The sequence below is a fragment of the Rattus norvegicus genome, chromosome 9 (assembly GCF_021556685.1).
Source record: "Rattus norvegicus strain SHRSP/BbbUtx chromosome 9, alternate assembly SHRSP_T2T, whole genome shotgun sequence".
In the NCBI taxonomy this organism is placed as follows: Eukaryota; Metazoa; Chordata; class Mammalia; order Rodentia; family Muridae; genus Rattus; species Rattus norvegicus.
Genome location: NC_141542.1, coordinates 18,233,702 through 18,257,219, shown reverse-complemented (window position 1 = coordinate 18,257,219; position 23,518 = coordinate 18,233,702). Strand labels below are relative to the sequence as shown.

General features: G+C 42.4%; 1 protein-coding gene across 4 annotated transcripts; it reads left to right on the top strand.

The window, feature by feature from the left end:
• Positions 1–1,908: 1,908 nt before the first annotated feature.
• LOC134480486 (uncharacterized) lies at positions 1,909–21,875 on the top strand. 4 transcript variants are annotated; one of them, NM_001447290.1, is given in 5 exon segments: positions 1,909–2,359; positions 14,844–15,003; positions 16,340–16,471; positions 17,141–17,324; positions 21,085–21,875. In NM_001447290.1, coding segments are annotated over 3 exon segments (282 nt in total). In that variant the 5' UTR covers positions 1,909–2,359; positions 14,844–15,003; positions 16,340–16,379; the 3' UTR covers positions 21,091–21,875.
• Positions 21,876–23,518: the final 1,643 nt, after the last annotated feature.

Sequence of the window (23,518 nt, the reverse complement as noted above, 5' to 3'; positions counted from 1 at the left end):
GACCTGGATGGTGTCAAATAGGCCGAGGCAGCCTGGACAGCCATCAGAGTATGTTTAACACACAGATATCTGTCATTTCAAAAGGGGGAAAATGAAGCCTGACTTTTCCCCCCACTTTTTGCAAAACCAAAAATACTCCAGCATTGAGTATTACAAATAAAAATATGCCAAGAAACTTCATAGAATATACATTTCTCTTTTGTGTGCTACTGAGTGTGTTTGTATGTGTTTTGTGTGTATGTGTGTGTGTATGTGTGTGTGCTTGTGTGTGTGTCTGTGTGTCTATGTGTGCATGTGTGTGAGTGTGTGCTTGTATGTGTGAGTGTGTGTGTATGCATGTGAGTGTGTGTGTTTTGTGTGTGTGTGTGTGTGTGTGTGACTGTGTGTATGAGTGTGTATGTGTCTGTGTCTGTGTCTGTGTGCACTAATGCTTCAATTATCTGCTATGGTGAATACTGTCCCCAACTCAATTATGAAGGTTAGTATTAAGCTGTGAGTAGTATGTGGAGAGTGGTCACAAAGAATAATTAGGTGTGCTCTTCTGTTAAGTTGTCTGAGACTTCCAAATGCTGCATGCTGTGAGTGGGCCTCACATCTCAGCACACTAACTCTATAAGTACAATTCCCATGTGGTTTTCTTAAACAATTTTCTATGAAAACCTTTAATAATTTTTTCTCCTATTCATTTTTTGTGGGGGGCAAGGGTCTTTGTTTGGTTTTTGTTTTTTTTTGGGTTCTTTTGTTTGTTTGTTTTTTGCTTATTTTAGGTCCATAGGATTTTCTGTAGCCTTTGAGGAAGTCCTATACTTAGGACACTGGATATGTACAGTTTAGGGAATTAGCCAGTTTACTAAGCACATTTTTTGTTTGTTTGGTTTCTGTTTTTCTTTTGAGATCTCACTGTGGGAACAGAGGAAGCCCTGAGGAAGTGCAGCCCTGAGTGGATGTGTGCTGTAAACATGATATGACCATGCCAAGGACCCAAAGCCATTTATCCATGGGGAAAAGGGAAAGGCCCCCATGCCCCTTGAGCCTCAGAGACATGACAAAGCCTTCTCAGGATGGTGTTGATAGTGTGTGCAGAAAAAGTCTACTCTACCTTTCTCCCTGGCCCCATCTGGATATTTACAGCCTGAAGACTGCTCCCTGCAGAGACTGCTCCTACTGAGATTAGCTAAATCTGCCCCTTGTCAGTTACATATGCATAGTCCTCCCCTCCTTGTTTATCTGCATGTAATGCCCACCTCCTTGCTGCCCTGTGCAACAGCCCTGCTTCCTGGCCAACTCTATATAATAAACATGCTGAGCTTCTGGGATGCTGCATTTTCTCCAGCCCACGGACCCAGCCTTCCCCATGTATGTGTGTCCAATGTCATTCTTTATTTCCTCCTCACCCATGACAGGCCCAAGTCCCTGGAGCCACACAAAGGACTTGGCAATCTCAGTCTGCTCCACTTTGAAGGAAGTGCTTTCTACACTGAAATCTAAAGCACACAGTGGGTTTAGCTCCCTCTCTAGTGTCTTTGGTGAGGGTTGGGGTGGGTGTGAGACCAGTTGCATTATGACTATTGCAGAAGAGTAAAGGATTCACAGTTTGCTTTTGGTGAAGGTGAGCTCCCCAAGAGGCTATCATTGCCAACATTTTCCCAAGTCACCTTCTAGGAGGTCAACTGACTCCTAGGTGAGTCTTTGGTTACACTGCTTCAGTTTTCTGTGGCTACACTGTCCAAATGGCACCCACTGGTCACACATGGCTATTTGAGTTGAACTAAACTTAGAACTAAAATCTGCCTCTTTAGTCACAGCAGGCAAACCAGGAGGCAAACAGCCAGCCAGAATCCATAGCCAGAAACACCGCAGATATAGAATATTTCTATCATTATATTCGGTGCCGGCAGCAGCGCTCGTGCCTGGGCTAGTTTTCCTTCCGCAGGTGCCGGCAGCCAGGGCGCCGCCGCCCAAGCTGACTCCTCTCTCTCCCTCTCCGACCCCGGCAGGGCCCAGAGGTGATTCTGCCTGCATGATGTCCTCCTTGCTGGAGGCGAGTTCTTCCCGCGCCACATCGCGAACAAAAAGAGAAAGAAAAAAAGAAAAGAAAAAGCAGAAGAGGCGGCCAGGGAAGGGGGCCTTAGCTGCGTTGGGGGTCACCTCCGCCACGGGAGGGCGCGTTATGATAGCGGCGGCGTTTCCAACGGAGACTGCAGCCTCCCAGTGTCCAAGGACAAAGCCCAGGCCAGCCCTGCCAGGGGACCTCGAGGCCTGCCGCTTGCGTGGACCCATTGCCCGACCTCGGGTCTGGACCCCAGGGACAGCAAGCAGCAAGCAGGGCGGGCTGCACCACCAGAGCAGCAGAATCAAGGTAGGTAGGAGACCCGCGTCCGTCCTTAGGCTCCTTCTGGCCCCCCTCCCCCGCCCTGGGAAAGCAGTGGCAGAAGGAGGCAATGCAAAGTGAGCCCATTTGGTAGGGGAAAGGAGGGTTCAGGGATGTATGGAGAGCTGAATTAGGGGTTGGAAAGCCCATGGCATTGGGAAAGAATGGAGAGGTAATCTGGAGTGTGCTGTTAAAGGACGGGGATCGTTGGAAAATATTTTCTTAAAACCTCAGGCAATGAATGTATTATTTAATAGATTTCTTCTGATCTACTTTGTAATTGGTTGCCCCTTGCAAGAGATTGTATTTGGAGGATGTAAAAGACCCTCCTTCAATTACTTGGAGAAAGGGAACATAAACAGGGATTTCTTCTTTTTTAGCCTCCAAAGCTCTGAGAGCTTACACTTCTGCATAATTTAATTCTTTCCTACCTGCTATGAGCAGGTCTCCAGATCAGCAAGTTCCTTTGGAATGGTTTTGCTTGTTTTTGTTTATTTTCCATGGTGCTGATTAGAAAGCCACGAATTGTTTTGTGAATTTTAAATTTCAAGAGGTGGCACCCAGAGTTGATGGTGGTTTCCTTCACACATTGCAGTGTAGTTGCAGCATAAAAAAAATACTTCTTGTGACAAGAAGTGGAAAAAGAAAGTTGATGAGCTAAGAAAAGTAGAGCCTTGAGCCAGATCAACCATTTGGCTTCCACAAATATGGAGCAAGCATGGAATGTGGCTTTTTCAGAATCGAGGGGGTTTTTAGGATTGGGCAGTGAATGCTGTCTGGGGCTAACCTGTCCCATTTGTGGCTGACAACCCTTAGGAGAAGGTCAGAATGTGCCAACAGCACAGAGTGGGCACTGGTGGTATTTGAACTCAGAAGTGCTCAGGAACTGTGAAAGTTTCTCTGTTATCACCCTGGAGCCATCTAGTGAAATAGACCAAGTGATGCTGTGTAAGAGGCCATTGTGAGGGCTGGAGAGATGGCTCAGTGGGTAAGAGCACCAAGTATTCTTCCAGAGGTCCTGAGTTCAAATCCCAGCAACCACATGGTGGCTCACAACCATCTGTAATGAGTACTGATGCCCTCTTCTGGTGTGTCTGAAGACAGCTGCATTGTCTCACATATAAATAAATAAATCTTACAAAAGATTGTCATCTACTGCAGTTTCTATGTGGACAGGGCACAGTTGAAGGGCTTAAAGATCAAATACATTGCCTGTCTTTAAAGATCAAGTGTATCACCTAACTTTCAAACCAAGAAATGTAGTGTCTTTTTTTGCTGCTTGTGTAGCTTTTAGTGATGTATCTTTTCTCCTAGTACGTCCTTTGTTTCCATAATAGTTGTTTTCAAGTATATATGATTATCGCTCCTATTTGCAGAGCTATTCAATATTTTCATTGGTTAAATATTTGTGGTGAATTTGCATTGTGATATCAGTAAAATGCTATGTGAAAATTTTAGAGAATATACCGGTTTGGGTAATTTTAATAACCTTTGCCCTCAAGTGGTGGCCTGTTTTCACATTGAAAAGTCTGGAATTCATTACCATCCATAGCAGGATTGATAGGGAAGCAAAATGGACAGTGACAGTTCTGTACTCTTTGACAGTTGTGGGAGCCAAGAAAGAAGTGTGACTTGCTTTTTGTGACTTACAAAATCAAGACTGAGTATCATTACTGTAGAAGCCCATGGAAAAAATGATGAAGTTTTCAGATATCACCAGTTAAAGAAATGGTGGTTTTGCTTATATTGAATTCTGAGTTTCAAAGTTATGTTTCATTTTTCTTTATTCCTTACTGAGGCTTTTTATTAAGTTTTTATTCACCATTACACCCTTAGATGCACAGGGCTAGGATTGTAGTAGGTGCTCAATAAATCACTGACCATTGGGGAGGAGGAATGATAAGAAAGTATGTATTTTCTGTAAGTTCTGTTAGTTTTGGGAACAGGTGGTTTTAGGCTTACCAGTCAAAGTTTGGTATCTTGTCCAATATAAGACAACTTGACAGAACCCCCTTTCTGGCCATTATGTTCAACTTATTTTACTCTTAATCATTCTTGAAAATCATGGAAGTAGTGTGGAAAATTGATTGTACCTGCAGTATAGCAAAAAAGGCCAGTCTAGATAGGTAAGCAATTATGTTTGTCCATGAGCCGATGTCTTAAAACATCTAGATTTAGGAATTTAGTGTTGTGTTTTCTAAACATACATCGTACAGCAAACAGATAACATCGTAATAGAATAAAGGAATCTTTTGATTTAGCACCAAATTCCATAAAGCAATGACTACTGCACAGCTCTCTTGGCCATATGAATAGCAGAAATTATATTTCACTTTTTTAAAGAAATAACGAAAGTACTAAAGGTTGAAAAAAGCCCATTGGAAAAGGTCCCTGTGGTGTTTCTCTTTGGTTTCTTGTCCTCTTTCTAGAGGACAACTTTAAGAAGTCAGGGCGGTCAGGTGGTCAGTGTGGTCAGGCAGTCATGAGCAGATGGTTAAGCGATGTGCTAGGGCCCCATAGGCCAGTGAGCCTCACTGAAGAGCAGAGGCTAGCCAGTGAGCCAGTCTGAAGAACGGAGGCTAGCCAGTGAGCCTGACTGAAGAGCAGAGGCTAGCCAGTGAGCCTGACTGAAGAGCAGAGGCTAGCCAGTGAGCCAGTCTGAAGAGCAGAGGCTAGCCAGTGAGCCTGACTGAAGAGCAGAGGCTAGCCAGTGAGCTAGTCTGAAGAGCAGAGGCTAGCCAGTGAGCCTGACTGAAGAGCAGAGGCTAGCCAGTGAGCCTGACTGAAGAACAGAGGCTAGCCAGTGAGCCCAGCTGAAGAGCAGAGGCTAGCCAGTGAGCCTGACTGAAGAGCAGAGGCTAGCCAGTGAGCTGGACTGAAGAGCAGAGGCTAGCCAGTGAGCCTGACTGAAGAGCAGAGGCTAGACAGTGAACCTGACTGAAGAGCAGAGGCTAGCCAGTGAGCCTGACTGAAGAGCAGAGGCTAGCCAGTGAGCCTGACTGAAGAACAGAGGCTAGCCAGTGAGCCCAGCTGAAGAGCAGAGGCTAGCCAGTGAGCCTGACTGAAGAGCAGAGGCTAGCCAGTGAGCTGGACTGAAGAGCAGAGGCTAGCCAGTGAGCCTGACTGAGAGCAGAGGCTAGACAGTGAACCTGACTGAAGAGCAGAGGCTAGCCAGTGAGCCTGACTGAAGAGCAGAGGCTAGCCAGTGAGCCTGACTGAAGAGCAGAGGCTAGCCACTGAGCCTGACTGAAGAGCAGAGGCTAGCCAGTGAGCCAGGCTGAAGGCTGAAGAGCAGTGATTTTAACCTTTATTTCTAAGTTCTTCAGTTTTCCTAAAAGACAAAAGTTTGCCTCCATAAAGTATGGCTTAAAAAGTTCTCCTTGCTCTCTTCTTCTTATCTCCTTTCCTCTTGCTCTTATGACACAATAATTTCCTTACTCTCAATGCCTTACTCTCAACGCTATGCCTTTACTTCTAAGTTCTTCTTGAGTTCTGTTCTCTTCAGCTCAGTTCTGTCTAAAAAGCTTTCTCTCTCTTTGTCTGCAGCATTTGTATATCTTTCTGAACACAGCATCACATGGTGAAAAGTTCACCACAAGTTTGCACAGGAATTCAAATCATAAGTTGGATAATCAGTTTACGACAGAGAATGTTTACATGCATATCCATGAAGAGTAATCATCAGGATAAACCATCACCAGCTGTCACTAGCTCTGCAAATTCATGGAGAGTTAAAAGCTGTAATTTTTATGAGAAAAGAATAAGGAACATTACCTATAGGCAAATCCCGTCAATTATTTATGTTCAGTCCTTGCACCTATAGTAAATCATTAGTTCTCTTTTTATGAACTTTGGTTAATTGGTTTATACCCTCTTAGGATGGGCTATAATTTGTAGATGCCTGCTTGGTATTGCAGAAGCGATTCACTCATGACACTTTAAGAATGGCAGGGTTCTCAATGCAATTTTGATTACCAGAGAAACATAATAGCAGTCCTATTTTAAAAACTTAAAATACTAATCTAATTTTAGGAATTCTTATAGAACCATCATTAAGAATTAAGAAATCATCTATGTGTCTGTACATCATCACGCCAAGACAATACATCTTCATTGTTCTGTGGTGATCTGCTCAAAAGAGTGGGGTAAAGAGCTTGACAAATACAGAGGCAGATGCTTGCAGCCAACCATTTGGCTGAGAGCAGGGTCCCCAATGGAGGAGTAAGAGAAAGGATTGAGGGAGCTGAAGGGGTGTACAGCCCCATAAGAACAACAATAAGAAACACCCAGAGCTCCCAGGACTGAGACCACCATCCAATGTGTACACATGGACAGACAGACCCATGGCTACAGCTGCATATGTAGAAGAGGATGGCCTTCTTGGGCACAAATGGGAGGAGAAGCCCTTGGTCTTGTCAAGGCTTGATGCCCCAGTGTAGGGGAAATCAGAACAGGGAGGCAGGTAGGCCTGGGTGGTTGGGTGGGTGGTAACACCCTCATAGTAGAAGGGGGAGGAGGTATTAATAAGGGGTTTTGTGGATGGGAAACCAGGAAAAGGGATAACATTTGAAATGTAACAAAAGCCCTCTCTGGGGAAGGGACAGCGGATAAGCTGCTCTGAGCCCCTACTTCCCTGCTGCCTCCCTTTGATCCAGACAGTGGTGCATGGTGTCAGCCTGGGACTCTCCATGGGCTGCTCCTGGCACTGGACTTGGCGTTCAGGGCCAAGAGCATGATGAGCAAGGAGCACATGGTTTGTCCGGATTCAGAGCTGGGCCAGTGGCCACCAGATGACAAGCACAGCATCATGTACGATCATGAGGTCTTCCTGGGCAAGGAGGACTCCAAGACCTTTGATAGCTAAGCCTGGACGAGAGCAGGAGAGGCTGGGGAAAATTGTTGACCCAATTGACAGTGATGGACGTGGCCTTGTTACTACTGAAGACCTGAAAGTTTGGATCAAACAGGTACAAAAAAGATACATCTACCATAATGTGGCTAAACCCTGGAAGGATTATGATAGGGACATAGTTGTAAAATATCCTGGGAAAAATACAAGCAGGCCACCTATGGCTACTCCCTGGGACACCTTGTTGATTTCCAAGACGGCTGTGATGATCACAACTTTAAAAAGGTGCCTCCACGAGATGAGAGGAGGTTTAAGGCCTTGAAGGTGACCTGACAGCTACTCAGGACTGGTTCATTGCTTTTCTGCACTAAGAGGATTTAGAACATATGAAGGAGATTGTAGTTCTGGAAACCCTGGAGGATATCGACAAGAACGGGGATGGTTTTGTGGACCAGGATGAGTACATTGTGGACATCTTTTTCTCACGAGGACAATTGCCCTGAGACAGACTGGGTTTTGTCTGGGGAGCAGTTCAATGATTTGCCAGATCTGAACAAGGATGGGAAGCTGGACTAGGATGAGATTCACCATTGGATCCTTCCTCAGGACTATGACCATGCAAAGGCTGAAGCCCGGCATCTGGTGTATGAGTCAGACAAAAACAAGCATGAGATGCTGTCCATGGAGTAGATTCTAGACAACTGGACCATGTTTGTGGGAAGCCAAGCCACTGACATGGAAGATCTTACCAAAAATCATGATGAATTTTGAAAGACAGTCATCCTCATGTGGCCAATGGTCACAGGCTTCCTGCGGATGTTCTGGGTTATTGCTGTATTTGTCAAGTATATAGCAGTTGTGTCCCTAAACAATGAGAAACCTTTCTAAAAAAATCATAAATTGCACCAAACAATAATAGTAGGAGATTTAAACACCCTACTTTCATCAATGGACAGATCAGGGAAATGGAAATTAAACAGAGACATAGAAAGACTAACAGAAGTTATGAAACAAATGAATTTAACATATATTTATAGAACATTCCACCCTAAAACCAAAGGATATACCTTCTTCTCTGCATCTCATGGTACCTTCTCCAAAATTGACCATATTATCGGTCACAAAAGAAGCCTCAACATGTACAGGAAGATAGAAATAATCCCATGCATCCTTTCAAAAAACCACGGACTAAGGCTGCTGATCAATAACAACAAATAGGACAGAAAGCCCACATATACGTGGAAGTTGAAGTCAATGACAACTTGGTCATTGGAGACATAAGAAAGAAATTAAAGATTTCTTAGAATTTAATGAAAATGAAGATACAACATACCCAAACTTATGGGACACAATAAAAGCAGCGCTAAGAGGAAAACTCATAGCTCTGAGTGCCTGCAAAAAGAAACAAGAGAGAGCATATCTAAGCAGCTTGACAGCACACCTCAAAGCTCTAGAAAACAATTAAATAAACCCTAGAGGAGTAGAAGGCAGGAAATAATCAAACTCAGGGCTGAAATCAAACAAGAAGAAACAAAACCGAGGATCAAAAGAATCAGCAAACCCAGGAACTGGTTCTTTGAGAAAATCAACAAGATAAATAAACACTTAGCCATACTAACCAGAGGTCACAGAGAATATATCCAAATTAATAAAATCAGAAATAAAAGGGAGACATAACAACAAATTCTGAAGAAATTAAAAAGATCATCAGATCCTACTACAAAAACATATATTCAACAAAACTGGAAAATGTGGAGGAAATGGACAATTTTCTATACAGATACCAGGTACCACAGTGAAATCAGGAACAAATAAACCATCTAAACAACCCCATAACTCATAAAGAAATAGAAACTGTTATTAAACATCTCCCATCCAAAAGGAGCCCAGAACCAGATGGATTTAGTGCAGAATTCTATCAGAACTTCATAGAAGACTTCATACCAATACTGCCCAAATTATTCCGCAAAATAGAAACAGACAGAGCACTACCAAATTCCTTCTATAAAGCCACAATTACTCTTATACCTAAACAACACAAAGAAACAACAAAGATAGAGTAATTCAGACCAATTTGATTTATGAATATTGATGAAAAAAATGCTCAATAAAATTCTTGCAAACTGAGTCCAAGAACACATCCAAACAATCATCCATCATGATCAAGTTGGCCTCATGGCAAGGATGCAGGGATGGTTTAATATACAGAAATCCATCAACAAAATTCACCATATAAACAAACTCATAGGAAAAAAACCCACATGATCATTTCATTAGATGCTGAGAAATCATTTGACAAAATTCAGTAACCTTTCATTAATAAAGTCCTGGAAAGATCAGGAATTCAAGGCCCATATCTAAAGATAGGAAAAGGCAAAATACATCCAACCAGTAGCTAATATCAAACTAAACTGAGAAAATTGAAGGAATCCCACTAAAATCAGGGACTAGACAAGGCTGTCCACTCTTTCCCTACTTAAGTACAATATGGTACTTAAAGTCCTAGCCATAGCAATCAAACAATGAAAGTAGGTCAAAGGGATAAAAATTAGAAGGGATGAAGTCAAAACACTAATATTTGAAGATGATATGATAGTCTACTTAAGCAACACCAAAATTCCACCAGAGAACTACTTAACCTGATCAACAATTTCAGCAAACTGTCCGGGTATAAAATTAACTCAAACAATTCAGTAGCCTTCCTCTACTCACAGGGTAAACAGGCTGAGAAAGAAATTAGGGAAATGACACCCTTCACAATAGTCCCAAATAATATAAAATAACTTGCTGTTACTTGAACCAAGCAAGTAAAAAATCTGTATGACAAGAACTTCAAATCTCCTAAGAAACTGAAGAAGATCTCAGAAGATGGAAAGATCTCCCATGCTCAAAGATTGGCAGGATGAATATGGTAAAAAATGGCCATTTTGCCAAAGGCAATCTACACATTCAATGCCATCACCAACAATATTCCTACTTAATTCTTTATAAAGGTAGAAAGTGCAATTTGCCGTCATTTGGTATAACATAAAACCCAGGATAGCAAAACTATACTCAACAATAAAAGACCTTCTGGGGGAATCACCATCTCTGACCTCAAGCAGTATTACAGAGCAATAGTTTGTATGGTATTGGCATACAGACAGGCAGATCAGGGGAACATAATTGAAGACACAGAAATGAACACACACCTATGGTCATTTGATCTTTGACAAAGGAGGTAAAACATCCAATGGAAGAAAGATAGTATTTTTAACAAATGGTGCTGATTCAACTGGAGGTCAACATGTAGAAGAATGCAAGTTGACCCATTCTTATTACCCTGTACAAAGCTTAAGTCCAAGTGGATCAAGGACCTCCACATCAAACCAGATACACTGAAAGTAATAGATAAAAAGTAGGGAAGAGTCTCGAAGACATGAGCACTAAGGAGATATGGAGGCCAAATCTAAAGCAGAGACTGAAGGAAAAGCCATTCAGAGTCTGCCCCACATGTGGCCCATATATATACAGCCACCAAAACTAGGTAAGATTGATGAAGCTAAAAAGTGCTTACTGAAAGGGACTGGATATGCATCTCCCCTGAGAGACACATCCAGGGCATGTCAAATAAAGAGGTCAGTGCTTGCAGTAAACTACTGAACTGAGAACAGGACCCCCTTTATGGGAATTAGAGGAAGGATTCAAAGAGCTGAAGGGCTTGCAACCCCATAAGAACAGCAATGCCAACCAAATAAACCACTAGCAAAAGACTATACATGGACTGACCCAGGGGTCCAACTGCATATGTAGGAGAGAATAGACTTGTTGGGGCACCTGTGGAAGGGGAAGCCCTTGTTCTTAACAAGGTTGGACCCTCAGTGCAGGGGAATGTCCGGGAAGGGTTTCAAGGGGCGTGGATTGTGGGACCATACATATGGAGAAGGGTCCCGGGAGGGGGGCTTATGGACCAAAAACTGGGAAAGGGAATAAGGTTTGAAATGTAAATAAAAAGTATATATCTATTAAAAACCAAAATTTTAAAAAATGATAATAATAGTAAGAAATAATCAAGAAAAAAAGAAAATGTGAATAAGAAAGAAATTTTAGGACTTGGAAAAAGTTGAATGCCAGGTATTTGAAAAACTGTATGACCATGGTAAACACTTTAATATATGTGAGAAATTTTTTACATGTTACTGAATTGCATCTTTTTTTTAAATAGTGAATGGAAATACAGTCCCTTCCTGTGTGTGAGGCTAGGTATCCAGATGTAGTGGAATTCATTATTTGTTGAGTCCTGAACCTTTGAGCCTGCTTCTAACACAGCTTATGCCAAGGAAACTAGGCGAAGGTGATATCTAAGCCATTTACCAAACTATCTGGACTAACAATCACAGGTGAAATTCCACCTTTTAAATGGGACGAGCGGAATAAAAGATACCTTTAAGGATTTAAAAAAATGAAATGTACCCAAAAAATCCAATAAAAAAGTTTCAAATAAAAATAACTTAGGAAATTCAAAATACTGCGGTGCCATTCCACAATCATGATGTGTTTCTTCTGTGATAGCTTACAGGTTAATTTACTTCTCTATGACTGTTTTCTTATTTGAAAGTAAGTAATGGCATCATCTGTGGAGTGGATGGGGAGAACAAAAGCTTTGCCTAACTTGAATAATCGATCCCTCCTGAGCATGTGCTTAACATTCTAAGCACAGGGAAATTTCCTGAGGGGTTTAAAGAACAAAATCTAAACATAAAACAGGAACAACAACGATGTAAAAACATTCTGCATGCTCGGTATGAAGACATGTTACAACTTTAATCAGCTTTGTAGGTATTTCTAATAAACATCCCAAGAAACAAAAATCCCATCACAGTCCTAGCAGTTGCATCCAACAAAGAGAGAGCTGTGAGGTAGTGCCTGCTGCTTCTTTCCCCAGATACCCCTGGGCCTCAGGCCTGCATCCAGTGACCTGGACCTAAGAGCAGCCAGGTTGAAATTCCTGCTGCCATGGCAGGATTCTGCAGGAACATTTCCCTTTGACAACAAGGAACCTGTGTGGAGGAGACCTCTTGGTGAGTCCTCATGGACTCTGCATTTCCTATTCTACAGGGAGAAGCCCTGCCAGGTCTTTGGCAAGGCCAGCCAGTTGTTTGGGTAAGTCTCTGGTCCTGTGGCAGAGGGCGAGGAATGGCAGAAAGAATGGCAGCTCCACTGAAAGGTTAACCCTTCTAGGCCTGTGAACTCCTAATTAATTTATCTTTTCACCTGATGCCCTATTCACATTTTCTTACTATCATACAACTGTGATCTTGATGAGCAGCTGGTCTCTTGTTTTCTTAATCAGTTCTTTGTTGTCACAGACGTTTTTAACTTACTCCAACCCATGAGACTTATTCACACCTTCTGTATGCAGTAGGACCCTTGGTGGGCCTGTCATCTCAAAAATAGAAGGTTCAGTAATCCAAAAGATTGGACTCCAGTTTACCTCAGGCCAGGAAAGAAGTCAGCCACCATTAGTAAAATAGCAAGGGAAGAATTACATAGGAAAAACAAGTGCCTTAATTAGAAGAAAAGATCCTCAACATCTAAGGGGTGCACATCTGCACCCCTCTCTTCTGAGCTTTGTAAAGTGATGTTGTATAACTCTAGATGGTAGTAAAAGGCAGAGCTCTTCCCAGAAAGGTCAAACATGATTTTCACTCTTACATCTGTGAGGTGGGGTGGCATTATAGCACACATTCAGGTAGAATTATAACACCTATGATAAGAAGACAGAATCCATATATCACAATGCCAAATGGACTCCCTCCTCAACTTATGGACCCATTAAGATTGAGGTTCAACCTGAACTGAGGCCATTCCACTCCCTTCCCATCCTCCTGATTCTTATGTTTAGTAGGAGTAAAGGATCATGGTGCAGCCCCCAATATTCTCATGACTAGACTTGCCTATTCAGGACGAATGATATTGGAGAAGTGATGGCTATATAGTTACAATGTAGTAACACAAGCTCCAAGTTGACATTTGCTCACTGATATCCAATTTAATTGTCTTGTTATATTTGAGAAAGGGAGAATGCCCTACTTAATATATAAAAGGGAAAGAAATTTATTATTTTATATATGCCCTGTAGTTGGTCTCTATGTTCCCAAGAAAAAGGAGTTTTTATTGCAAAAAAAAATAGGATTATAGACCATTGATTTTGTGAAATACATGGATATGTAATTGGAAACAATGTCAGCTGTCAAGGACTGCACACTAATCAACTATTTCTCGGTTTTATACACTCAGAGGTATAGAAGAAACATATTGGCCTCCACAAAAAGGGAAAAGCTTAAGAATCGAAATGTATGTCACATGCATTGTCTCGGCTAGTAGATTTACTTTTAAGAAAAAACTGCCCCCTCCTTGGCCCCTAGAGATTTGGGTGCTAAGAAAAATCTGTTCTCCAATTCAGGGTTGTAAGCAACTCTCCCCAGCAAAAGCATTGTTGACTTCTAATGAAGCAGAGAGACATATCTAGCTTTGAAATAGAGGTTGCCAAATGGTATTCCCAGTGACACATGGGAGACTGGAGGAAAGGGTCCCCGAGAAATTCATCACTTTGTGGAGAGCTGGTTAGTAGGTAGGCCATAGAACTTTCCAGTGACATCATCAGTAAGCCCTTCACTGGACACTCTATTGTATCTAAGAGATCCCTAGAATCTTCAGTGATGTCACCAGTGTTGTGGTGACACCAACTGCCTTTGGGATATTACTTCAGTTCCCTTTGGGTTCACAAGCAGGCATGTTTCGCCAGCTGCTCAGGCTATTTCGGAAGGAAAGGGGAGATCAAGGAGAGACCACACCAGGTCAGAGGGAAGCTGACCCCCTCTCTAGTGAAACAGGAAGGAGGAAATCATTCTGCGGAAGGCTTGGTGAGTCCTGGGCAGAGTTGGGGAACATCCTCAAGGAGGTAGGTTTGAGATGTGCCTTCTAAGACTAGGCCTTACAAGCAGGAGCCTTGGGATTTCTCAAAGGCAAACCAAGAGTCAGGAGTTCCAAACTTTAATTTGAGAGAAAGCCAGGAAGTGGTAAGCCTTCAGTGTCTTTTCTTGAAGCTTTTTAAATGTGAGTGTCAATGAATGGCAGGAGGAGGCACTGTGAGATTAACAATGTGACCATCCATGGTTGGGAGTTGAAGCACTTCATCCTCTAGATTACTGTAGGTTACATAAGTGTCTGATGGCGAGAACAAGGAAGGATGCACCCCTAGTCATGAATTGAGTTCTCAGACACTTTGAGCTGCAACACAGATGATTAGAGCTTGATGGTGCTAAGCATTATGAACTCCAGGATTAACTGCACCACATCTGATATGAGACAACAATGTCCCAGATGTTTATGTATCAGTCAGGTTATACTGTTCAGGGTGAGGGGTCCAGTAATAGTGAGTGTGGCACGTGTATGGCATTAGAGGTTGGGAAGAGGGACATAGCTTAAAAATCCACCTTTAAGAAAGCTTTTCTCCTCTTCCAGGGATTCACCCAGTCGCTACTATTTCCCCTTCCTGAACCTCCTTTTGGGATTCAGAATGATCTTTTCTGCCTGTGGGCCATCAAATATGCAAATTCACTAGGGTTTATCTATCTACAGGTTTTGGTAGGAAGGCATCATCCCAAAGTGTCATCAGCAAGCAAGAGGAGCTTCTAAAGGAACTGGAGGAACTCAAATTTGAAATCCAGAAGTGTCAATTCGAGAGGGATGAACTTTACCAAATCCTGGACCTTTATATCTATGATGATTGGGACCACAGGTAGTCATTATGCCCAGTAACCTGTTCACATTCTTGTGCTCTCTTTCTGCTAACCCGAGATTTCCTCATAGCACGAGAGAGTTTCACCTCTCATGCTGGATTTGAAGGAGCCTTGGCAGGCATTACCTTTGAGATGAGCTAGGTGCTGTGTGTTTAGGGTCAGCCTTTTTGTACTTGACCCTGAGCTCCTTGGATTAGCGTTGGTTCTGTCAGCAGCTGGAAGGACCTGGTCACACTTGCTGCAACTGTGTGTGTGAATGAAATGCCTGCACGTCATCACTCTTTCCTCTGAATTTGTTCATTATACACTGATTCTATGGCACCTCCATGGATGTAGTTGGCATTCTAAATGTGTTTGGATATGGGTTGCTATGTGTGTATGTGGACGTATATGTGGTGTTTTACTCAGGATCAGGAGGTCTGGGACCTTTGATGGGGTCTGAGGATTTGTTTGATCAACAGTTTGCAGGTCATGATAGTGATGAGTACGTGGAGGCCCACACTGATCAACAGAGCACTTTGCTCCTTCTGTATACCTTGGTGGCACCCAGGACTCTCCTGAGGGGAGGAGGTGCTATAAATCCTCTACCCTGTCAAACATAGTTATGCCCTCTGAGAATTCATGTAACGATAGAAACCAAGGATTGAGTATACCTGCTTTCAAAACAAGAGAAATGTCATCACAGCTTTCTCTTGGGCCTAAAGCTGTGGCACAGACTGGAGGAATCTTCTTCCTGAACTAGTCAATTCCATCATGCTCACCTGGCCAGCTCTTGAAGGTCAGGTCCCTCCAACTGGTACCGTGGCTCTGTTCTCCTGTGCCCAGGATAATAAGTTTAATCAGTACAACTACTTCAAAGGAGCAAGTTTGTGCTATATACTGGGTTTAAGTAATTGAGAGAACAGTCTGATTTCACCTAATTTTTTTTACCTGCTTTGATCGTTAATTTTTTATTTTTTTAACTATCCAGTGATGGTTTATTGTGACCTAGAAAGGGTCACTGTGGGAATAAATTCTTGACAGTTGTTATTCCAAACAAGCAGGTCTCAGGCTCTGCCCACTCCTATATAGTAAGTCTTTGCAGAACCATATCTCCCCAGGCTTTTAAGGAGTCCTTATTTCAAAACAAAATTTGCTTATTTACATGGAAATATTTTCTGTGGATTGAGTCTCACTGTTGGGTTTTGGTCTGGTTTTTGAATTTGCCAATTTCTTCCCTTCTACCATTCCTTGAATTTGAACTTTTTTATTATATATTTTTTATTTACATTTCTCCTAATTCTGAAATCGTGAGTTCAAAACATTATTTGTTCCTTTGACCATGACCTAACCCAGACTGGATGTCGAATTGCCAGTACTTCAATCCAAACATGAGATGAGAATGATGGCTATGCAAATGATGACCAACTCAATAAGTGATGCCATGGAGAGGTACAAGGAGCTCATACAAGTGAACAGTTCTTACCGGTGAGTCGCTGACAGAGATGAGAACCCAGCACTAGGCAGGGAATGCTTCTGTCCTGTATGACTTTGAACAAAAGTCAGGGCTCTGGTTCCATGGTGTCTGACTCTTAACAAGAAGCCTGCCTCCTGGCAAGGGTCTTAGATTTGTAGCTCTTGGACTCAGTTGTCCTACATGTGAAGGGTGTAGAAGAACCTCCAATTGTTATTTTCCCCAATAAGGATCCTCTAGATAGAAAAGGTTTGCACCATGATGGGAATATCAATGAACTCTGAATTTCTAGGACTCTGACAGGAGATTTAAAGATCTGTGATCCATGAGAAACACATGGAAAGACTATATAGCTATTGGGTCTTCTATCCTCCCTCAGAGGGGATTTGACCTCTACTTGCAGATGGTTTCAGCATACTATGGACATATGAGCTCCCTTATGGACCGTTTCTTCTACCTTGATTTATATAAACTGTCTTAGTGTCAGGATTTTCAGAAGTACTTTCATTCACAGGGAATGTGTCCTCTGGATTTGACCTCCTCTAATTGGTGCTAACTTGTATACTGTGGCTCTAGTCTAGAAACTTCTGGGGATGAGGACCCTTAAAGGGATGATTGTACTTGCAAGAGTGTCAGGCGAATAGAAGCTGGCAGGCATTTACCATTTTTTGTTTGTGGTTCAGTGTGAGGCACTCCCAGCTCCTGCGTGAACAAGCTCAATTGAGGAACAATATACAGATTTTGCTGAATGAGAAGAGAAAACTGCTGGTGGAGCAGACTGAACTGCCAGCATCCTCTGTGGAGGCAAAGAGGCTCTGTGAAGAGGCCGGAATGAACATCTGTGACCCCAGTGCCAAGCAACAGCAGGTAGGGTTAGGACTCAGGGTCAGGCTGTCCTCATGTCTTACCATAAACATAGACAACCAATGTAGCTGTCTATTGAGGGATCTATGTCCTGACCTAGGTCTCATCCAAGTGTTCATTTATGTGATGGTTTACAAGGCTTTCTGTGGAGATAGCCCCTCTTCAAGAAACTGCGTGTTTGGAAAGCAAATGCTCCTGCTCTTCGAGAATCTGCAGTTTATTAAGGGAGATGGGTTGATCACACATCACAGCACTACATGCCATATGTGTGGAGGGTGCTATGTGGGAGCCCCTCTTTAGACTAGAGCAGGGCTTTGAGGGATGAAGCAAAAGCCCAGAGCCCATTTTCTTTGCAGGGGTCCTGTGAGATTCCAGGAACTAAATAGTTTAGAAGGAGGAGAGCCTGGTGGAAATGCCAAAGAAATGGTTGTCATTGTCATCTTTTGGTGGATTTGTTCTTTCTCCACCATTTTCCCTGTATATCAAGACCATCTCTTCATGCTTCCTAAATCATGGTACCTGACAGAGAAAGAGTAGCAGCATGTCAGTCCTGTTTTGTTCGAGTGTTGCTGGAGGGTTCATATCTTGACGTTATACTCTGTAGATGCTTGGAAAAGCAGGGATGTGGAAAGGTGTTCTCAAAACCTGACAATTGGCATGAGAGATTTGAGACTTCAAGAACAGAGTTATCTACCCCCATTCTCATCAAGAAGAGTGCTATCTAGGCCTTTTTGTTCCTCTCAGGAAAAATGGCTGAGTAGTGATTCTCTCTTAAAATACCTGCTTTGAATAGTCTATATTATGTTGTTCCTCCAGTATGATGGGATCTTCATTGTTTTCTGCCGACTTGCGATTTTTGGGGTGTGTGTGTGTGTGTGTGTGTGTGTGTGTGTGTGTGTGTGTCTGTTTGTGCTTGTTTGTGTGTGTGTCTGTATGGGTGTGTGATAGAGTATGTGTGTGTGAGTGTGTGTATGTGTGTGTGAGTGTGTGTATGTGTGTATGTGTTTGTGAGTGTGTGTGAGTGTGTCTGTGAGTGTGTGTTAGGGTGTGTATATGTGACTCTCTGTTTGTGTGAGTGTGTGTATGTGTGTGTGTGTGTGTGTGTGTGTGTGTCTGTTTGTGTGTACCAGCTGTGGCTCAGCATGTTTATGCTCATGTTTTGGGTTTAATTCTGGATGATTTTCCAAGTGTTTCTAGTATGGGTTCTTTTGTGTGTGTGTGTGTGTGTGTGTGTGTGTGTGTGTGTGTGTGTGTGTGTGTATGTGTGTGTGTATGTATGTATGTGTGTGTGTGTGTGTGTTTCCCTGTGCATAATTGCACAGGTGAGTCTCTATTGCCCTGTTTCATGAGAAAAAGAATCTAAGAGTTCACTTTGCCTTCATGAATATCAAATATAGCACCCCAATCACTTGGAATCTCCACCTAGCTCTGTACAGCAAAAGAACCCAAAACACGTGTAAAGTTAGATTTTCAAGTGATTAGGGAAAAATGACTGGTCTGCATCAAAATCCTTTGAAGCACATCAAAGGAATGGAGTACATGGAGGTAAGGGGGGCTGCTTTATAAAATCCATTGATTTATGGTCCTTCTCTGTCCTTTGTGAATGGTGAAAGCCCACTGGAAGGTTGTGTCACTCACTGTGTCTTCTCCAAGGTTGCTTTCCACATTGCCTGCTACCATTTCTTTCCAGCTACCTTGGCACACTACAGTTTCCGCTGGGAGTTTGGCTTGGATTTTATTCATTGAGAATTTGAGTTGCTTGGAGTTGTATCATCATCCAGCAAAAGCCCCATACCTATGCTGTGGTGCAAGAACAGGGCAGTTTCAGGAGCCCCTTTAGGTGCACAGATAATCTAAAGCACTCCCCTATGTTATCTGTGTAGCATTCTGCAAGTGCTGTCAATCAACATCATTTTCTCTCAGTTAATTTCAGCCTTAATGGAGTTAGGAGAAATGATGAAATTCAGACGGGTCTGTTAGTGGACGATCAGAAAGGCCTGTGAGAAGCCATGTTCTTTAAGTGGAACAGAAGTCTTAGTTGACCCAGAGATCCCAGAGAAAAGAATAGGTGTGCAACTAGAGCACATCTGGGTTGTAGTGGTCCAAGGAGGGAAACTGTATGAGAGGTTGGAGCCTTTCAATGGATTATGACTCAGTGTGAGATAATCCATGTAAGCATTTATTTATTTACCCCAAATATCTGTGACACAATCACATAATAGGTAGAAACATTGTTCATATGGATCCTGGTTATGGAGATTTCCTATGATTCTGGGGGCATAGCTTTGGGCATGAAGTCACTCAGGGTATGGTAAAGAGAGCTCCTATTAGAAGAAGCTGCACACTATGGGGAAAGTCTGAAACAGTGAACAAGAACAGGAGTCTAGTCCACCACCAACATATGATCATGTGCTGGGAAACAAGACTGCTCTGCACAGCCTTGGAAACTTGCTAAGCCAGATTGGTAATAGGGAAAGAACCCTGATTCTATGTCGGTTTATGGGAGGACAGCACATCACTGACTGAGCTGTCTATAGGCTATGACCACTATGTTCATAACCCACTCAACATTTGTTTTTAGGCCTGCAGAGTATCCTGGGGAATCATTATATTAAGCATTAAAAGGGAAAGTAAACACTGCAATGTACTATGTTTATATTGTGTAAACACAAATGGCTTGTGTGTTTGCGAGTTAGTATTAGTGTGTCTGTGTGTCTGTGTATGTGTTTGTGTGTGCACACATGCATGCATGCTTCCACTGACAGTACACTCATCTGATGACCAGAATAAGGAAGGATTAGATGAAAGAATGCAGGACATTCTGAAGCAGAAAGAACCGATCAACCAGGAAAGTGGCTTGGGAGGAACATTGTAGAAGCATTCTGATATTTTTGAGATCAGGCAGGAACACAGACTGGCAGAAGCCAATTGGATTTCCTGTCCCTATATAACTATCCTTTTTGGATGGCTGATCACTGACAAGGTTTTCACCTTCGGTCACCTAAAGAACTACCCAGAGTATTGTTCTGGTACAGTTTATGTCAATTTTGTCCATGACAGGATATGTATAATCCTCAGGATTTCTTTGTATTTTGTACTTCTTTCTTCCTGTTAACTCTCTGATAAGATCTGAGAACATTTTCTCTTCTGTCGTCTCACAAATTGCATTACAATAAGCATAGTCTTACAGGGGTGCTGTTATGTATCTCCATCACAATAAACTTTACTGTTCCTTGTGTATGCTGTGAGGATTTGCTGTGAGCACATTCTCAGTGATTACAGGATCTGTTCAGTGAGAATGGATTTGAAGTGAGATGGCTTCTCTGTGTATTTGCAGATTCAGTGGTTACAAATTGAACCTACGCAGGTTCCTTCAGTGCTAACATAATCAGAACTTTCACCACATTTCTGGACATGTTCTCCAGAAGGAATCCACATGGTATTCTAGGTTGCTCATACCATTCTTGAACTCAGATTCAGACCCAGCTACAATGTTATTATTCAATATAATTAACCTGGACCAGTGACAAAATATGCTCATTTTTCTCTTAACCGCAGTACAGTGCATATTCCACAGTTCAAATTCTAGCAGTTTGAAAAGCCGAGATATAAATCCAAGCCCAGGTACTCTATGACACTTGGGGATGCAGGGACTGACCTCAGCTGACAGGTCATGCTGGATTGTCCAACTGAACAGAGCTGATGTAAGAGGGAGAGCTGAATTGACAACCACTCACTAAACCTTTTTCCCTTGCTCTGCTAGGTCTGAAGTTCTCCAGCAGAAACTCGAACATGACACAGACCAGGACAAGATCTTTCTTGGAGAGAAGAGCTACAGGAGGAGAACTAAGTGTGCACAGCAAATACACCACTATTGTATCTCATCTGTAATGTCCATCACAATTGTGGACTGCATTTTCCTCCTTTAGTTTAACTTCTTTGGATTGAATAGGCCTTACTTTCACCTCAGCTCTCTCCAGCAAGTGTATACTTTTGGAGGAAGTCAGAGAAGTGTTGATGCACATCAATCAAGAGCTGCTGGTCATCCAGAAAGATTGTGCACGTGAAAATTTGTACTTGTCCTGATGGGTCATCCAGAAGAGTTTCATGGAGATCAGTTCACAACATTGGACAGACTATGAAACAAAGTCTGTAATATCATTTATACTCAGTATTGGTAGGCTTTTTCCTTAATACCCCCACTCCAACAAAACAGACCTACTTTCACTTCTCTTGAAAATATTATTACCATCAGTAACTGCTTGTCTACTATGTCTCCAAGGCAAGCCACAGGCTATAAGCCAATTCTGCAAAAGGAGCAGCAAAAGAATGCTTAGTGCAATTCCTCTATTTAAAGTTTGCTTGAGTTTTGATTATTTTGTTATTTGGTTTTCCTTCTATTCATTTGAAGATTTGTTATTTATGTGTTGTTGTTGTTTTGTTCATTTTGTTTTCTATTTTGATAAGGATATAGACTGTATATATTGACTACCTGCATCTGGTTACTATCAAGTAAATTGGATGTATTCTGGTAAATAAAGGAGTAATCTCAAACTCTTCACGCTTAAGAACCTTCTTTATTGATCATTAGTGTCAACATCTGAAGTCCCACAGCTATCAGGGAGGGATCGATCTCTGCATTCTCATGGGCACTGTGCATCAGTCTTACGGAGATTCAAAGGCAATTATACAGTCACTGTTCACTGTGTTTCCAACTCTGTGAATTTCCAGTTCATCATGCATCTCGTACCCACTGTGTATGCTTGCTGTCAAATATATAGTTACCTCTAAATTATACTCTGTGGATGAGCATGTTGAACAAATTAATGGGATAAACATTAATTTTTCTGTAATATCTCCTAGGACATATAAACATGGTATAAGGGATTTTAAAGCAATCGGAATTCCTGCACCCAAATCCCGGGGCAGAGGGTGTTGAACACCCAGGAATGCAGATAATCCTGAGACCACAGGAAAGAAAGCCACTTCTGACCAGCTCTTCCCATATCTCTGGCCCCATATTAATCTGCATGATGCCTCTGGAAACAGGAATAGAGGAGCAGTCAGCGGCAGGAACCTGCTTGGTTCAGCCTGGGCCCAGAACCTACCTGGGCCCTGAGCATATTTGAAGAAAACTAGAGGCATACAATTCTCTGTTTCCTGATTGTGGTTTTTTTTTTTTATTTGAAGCTCTAAACACCATTTTGTTGTTGAATTTTAATTGGATATCTTTCTTTTTGAATTCAAATGTTATTCTTTCCTTTTTCCCAGAAATAAGTCCTAATACCATCGCCCTCCCCCTCTGCTATAAAAGTATTCCCTTCACCAGCCATCCACTTTCCCAGCCTAGGCAGGACCAAGGGCTGCTCATTCCATTTGTGCCCAAGAAGACCATCCTCTGATACACATGCAGATGGAGCCATGGCACAGTCCCTGTATAGTGATTGGGTAGTGGTTTAGTCTCTGGGAACTCTGCTTGGCAGGCATGGTTGTCCTTATGGGGTTGCAAGTCCCTTCAGCTCTTTCAATCTTTCTGTAATTCCTCCAACTGAGGTCCAGTTCTCAGTTCAATGGTTTGCTGCTAGCATTCGCCACTGTATTTGACATGATCTGGCTGTGCCTCTCAGGAGACATCTATATCCAGTTCCTGTCAACCTGCACCTCTTAGCTTCATCCACCTTATCTAGTTTGAAGGCTGTATGTGTATAGGCCACTCGTGGGGTAGACTCTGAATGGCCATTCCTCTAGGCTCTGTTCTAAACTTTGCCTCCCTACCCCATCAATAGCGATTCTTCTTCTCCTTTAAAGGAAGGAGTGAAGAATCAGCATTTTGGTCATCCTTCCTGAATTTCATTTGGTCTGTGAATCTTGGGGAATTCGAGCATTTGGGTTAATATCCACTTATCAATGAGTGCATACCATGTGTGTGTTTCTGTGATTGGATTAACTCACTCAGGATGATATGTTTTAGTTCATTGTATTTGCCTATGAAATTCATGAAGTCATTGTTTTTGATACCTCTGTAGTACTCCATTGTGTAGATATACCACACTTTCTGTTTCCATTCCTCTGTTGAAGGGCATCTGGGATCTTTTCATTTTATGACTATTATTAATAAGGCTGCTATGAACATAGTGGAGGGTGTGCGTTGTCGTATGTTGGAGCATCTTTTGGGTATATGTGCAAGAGAGGTATAG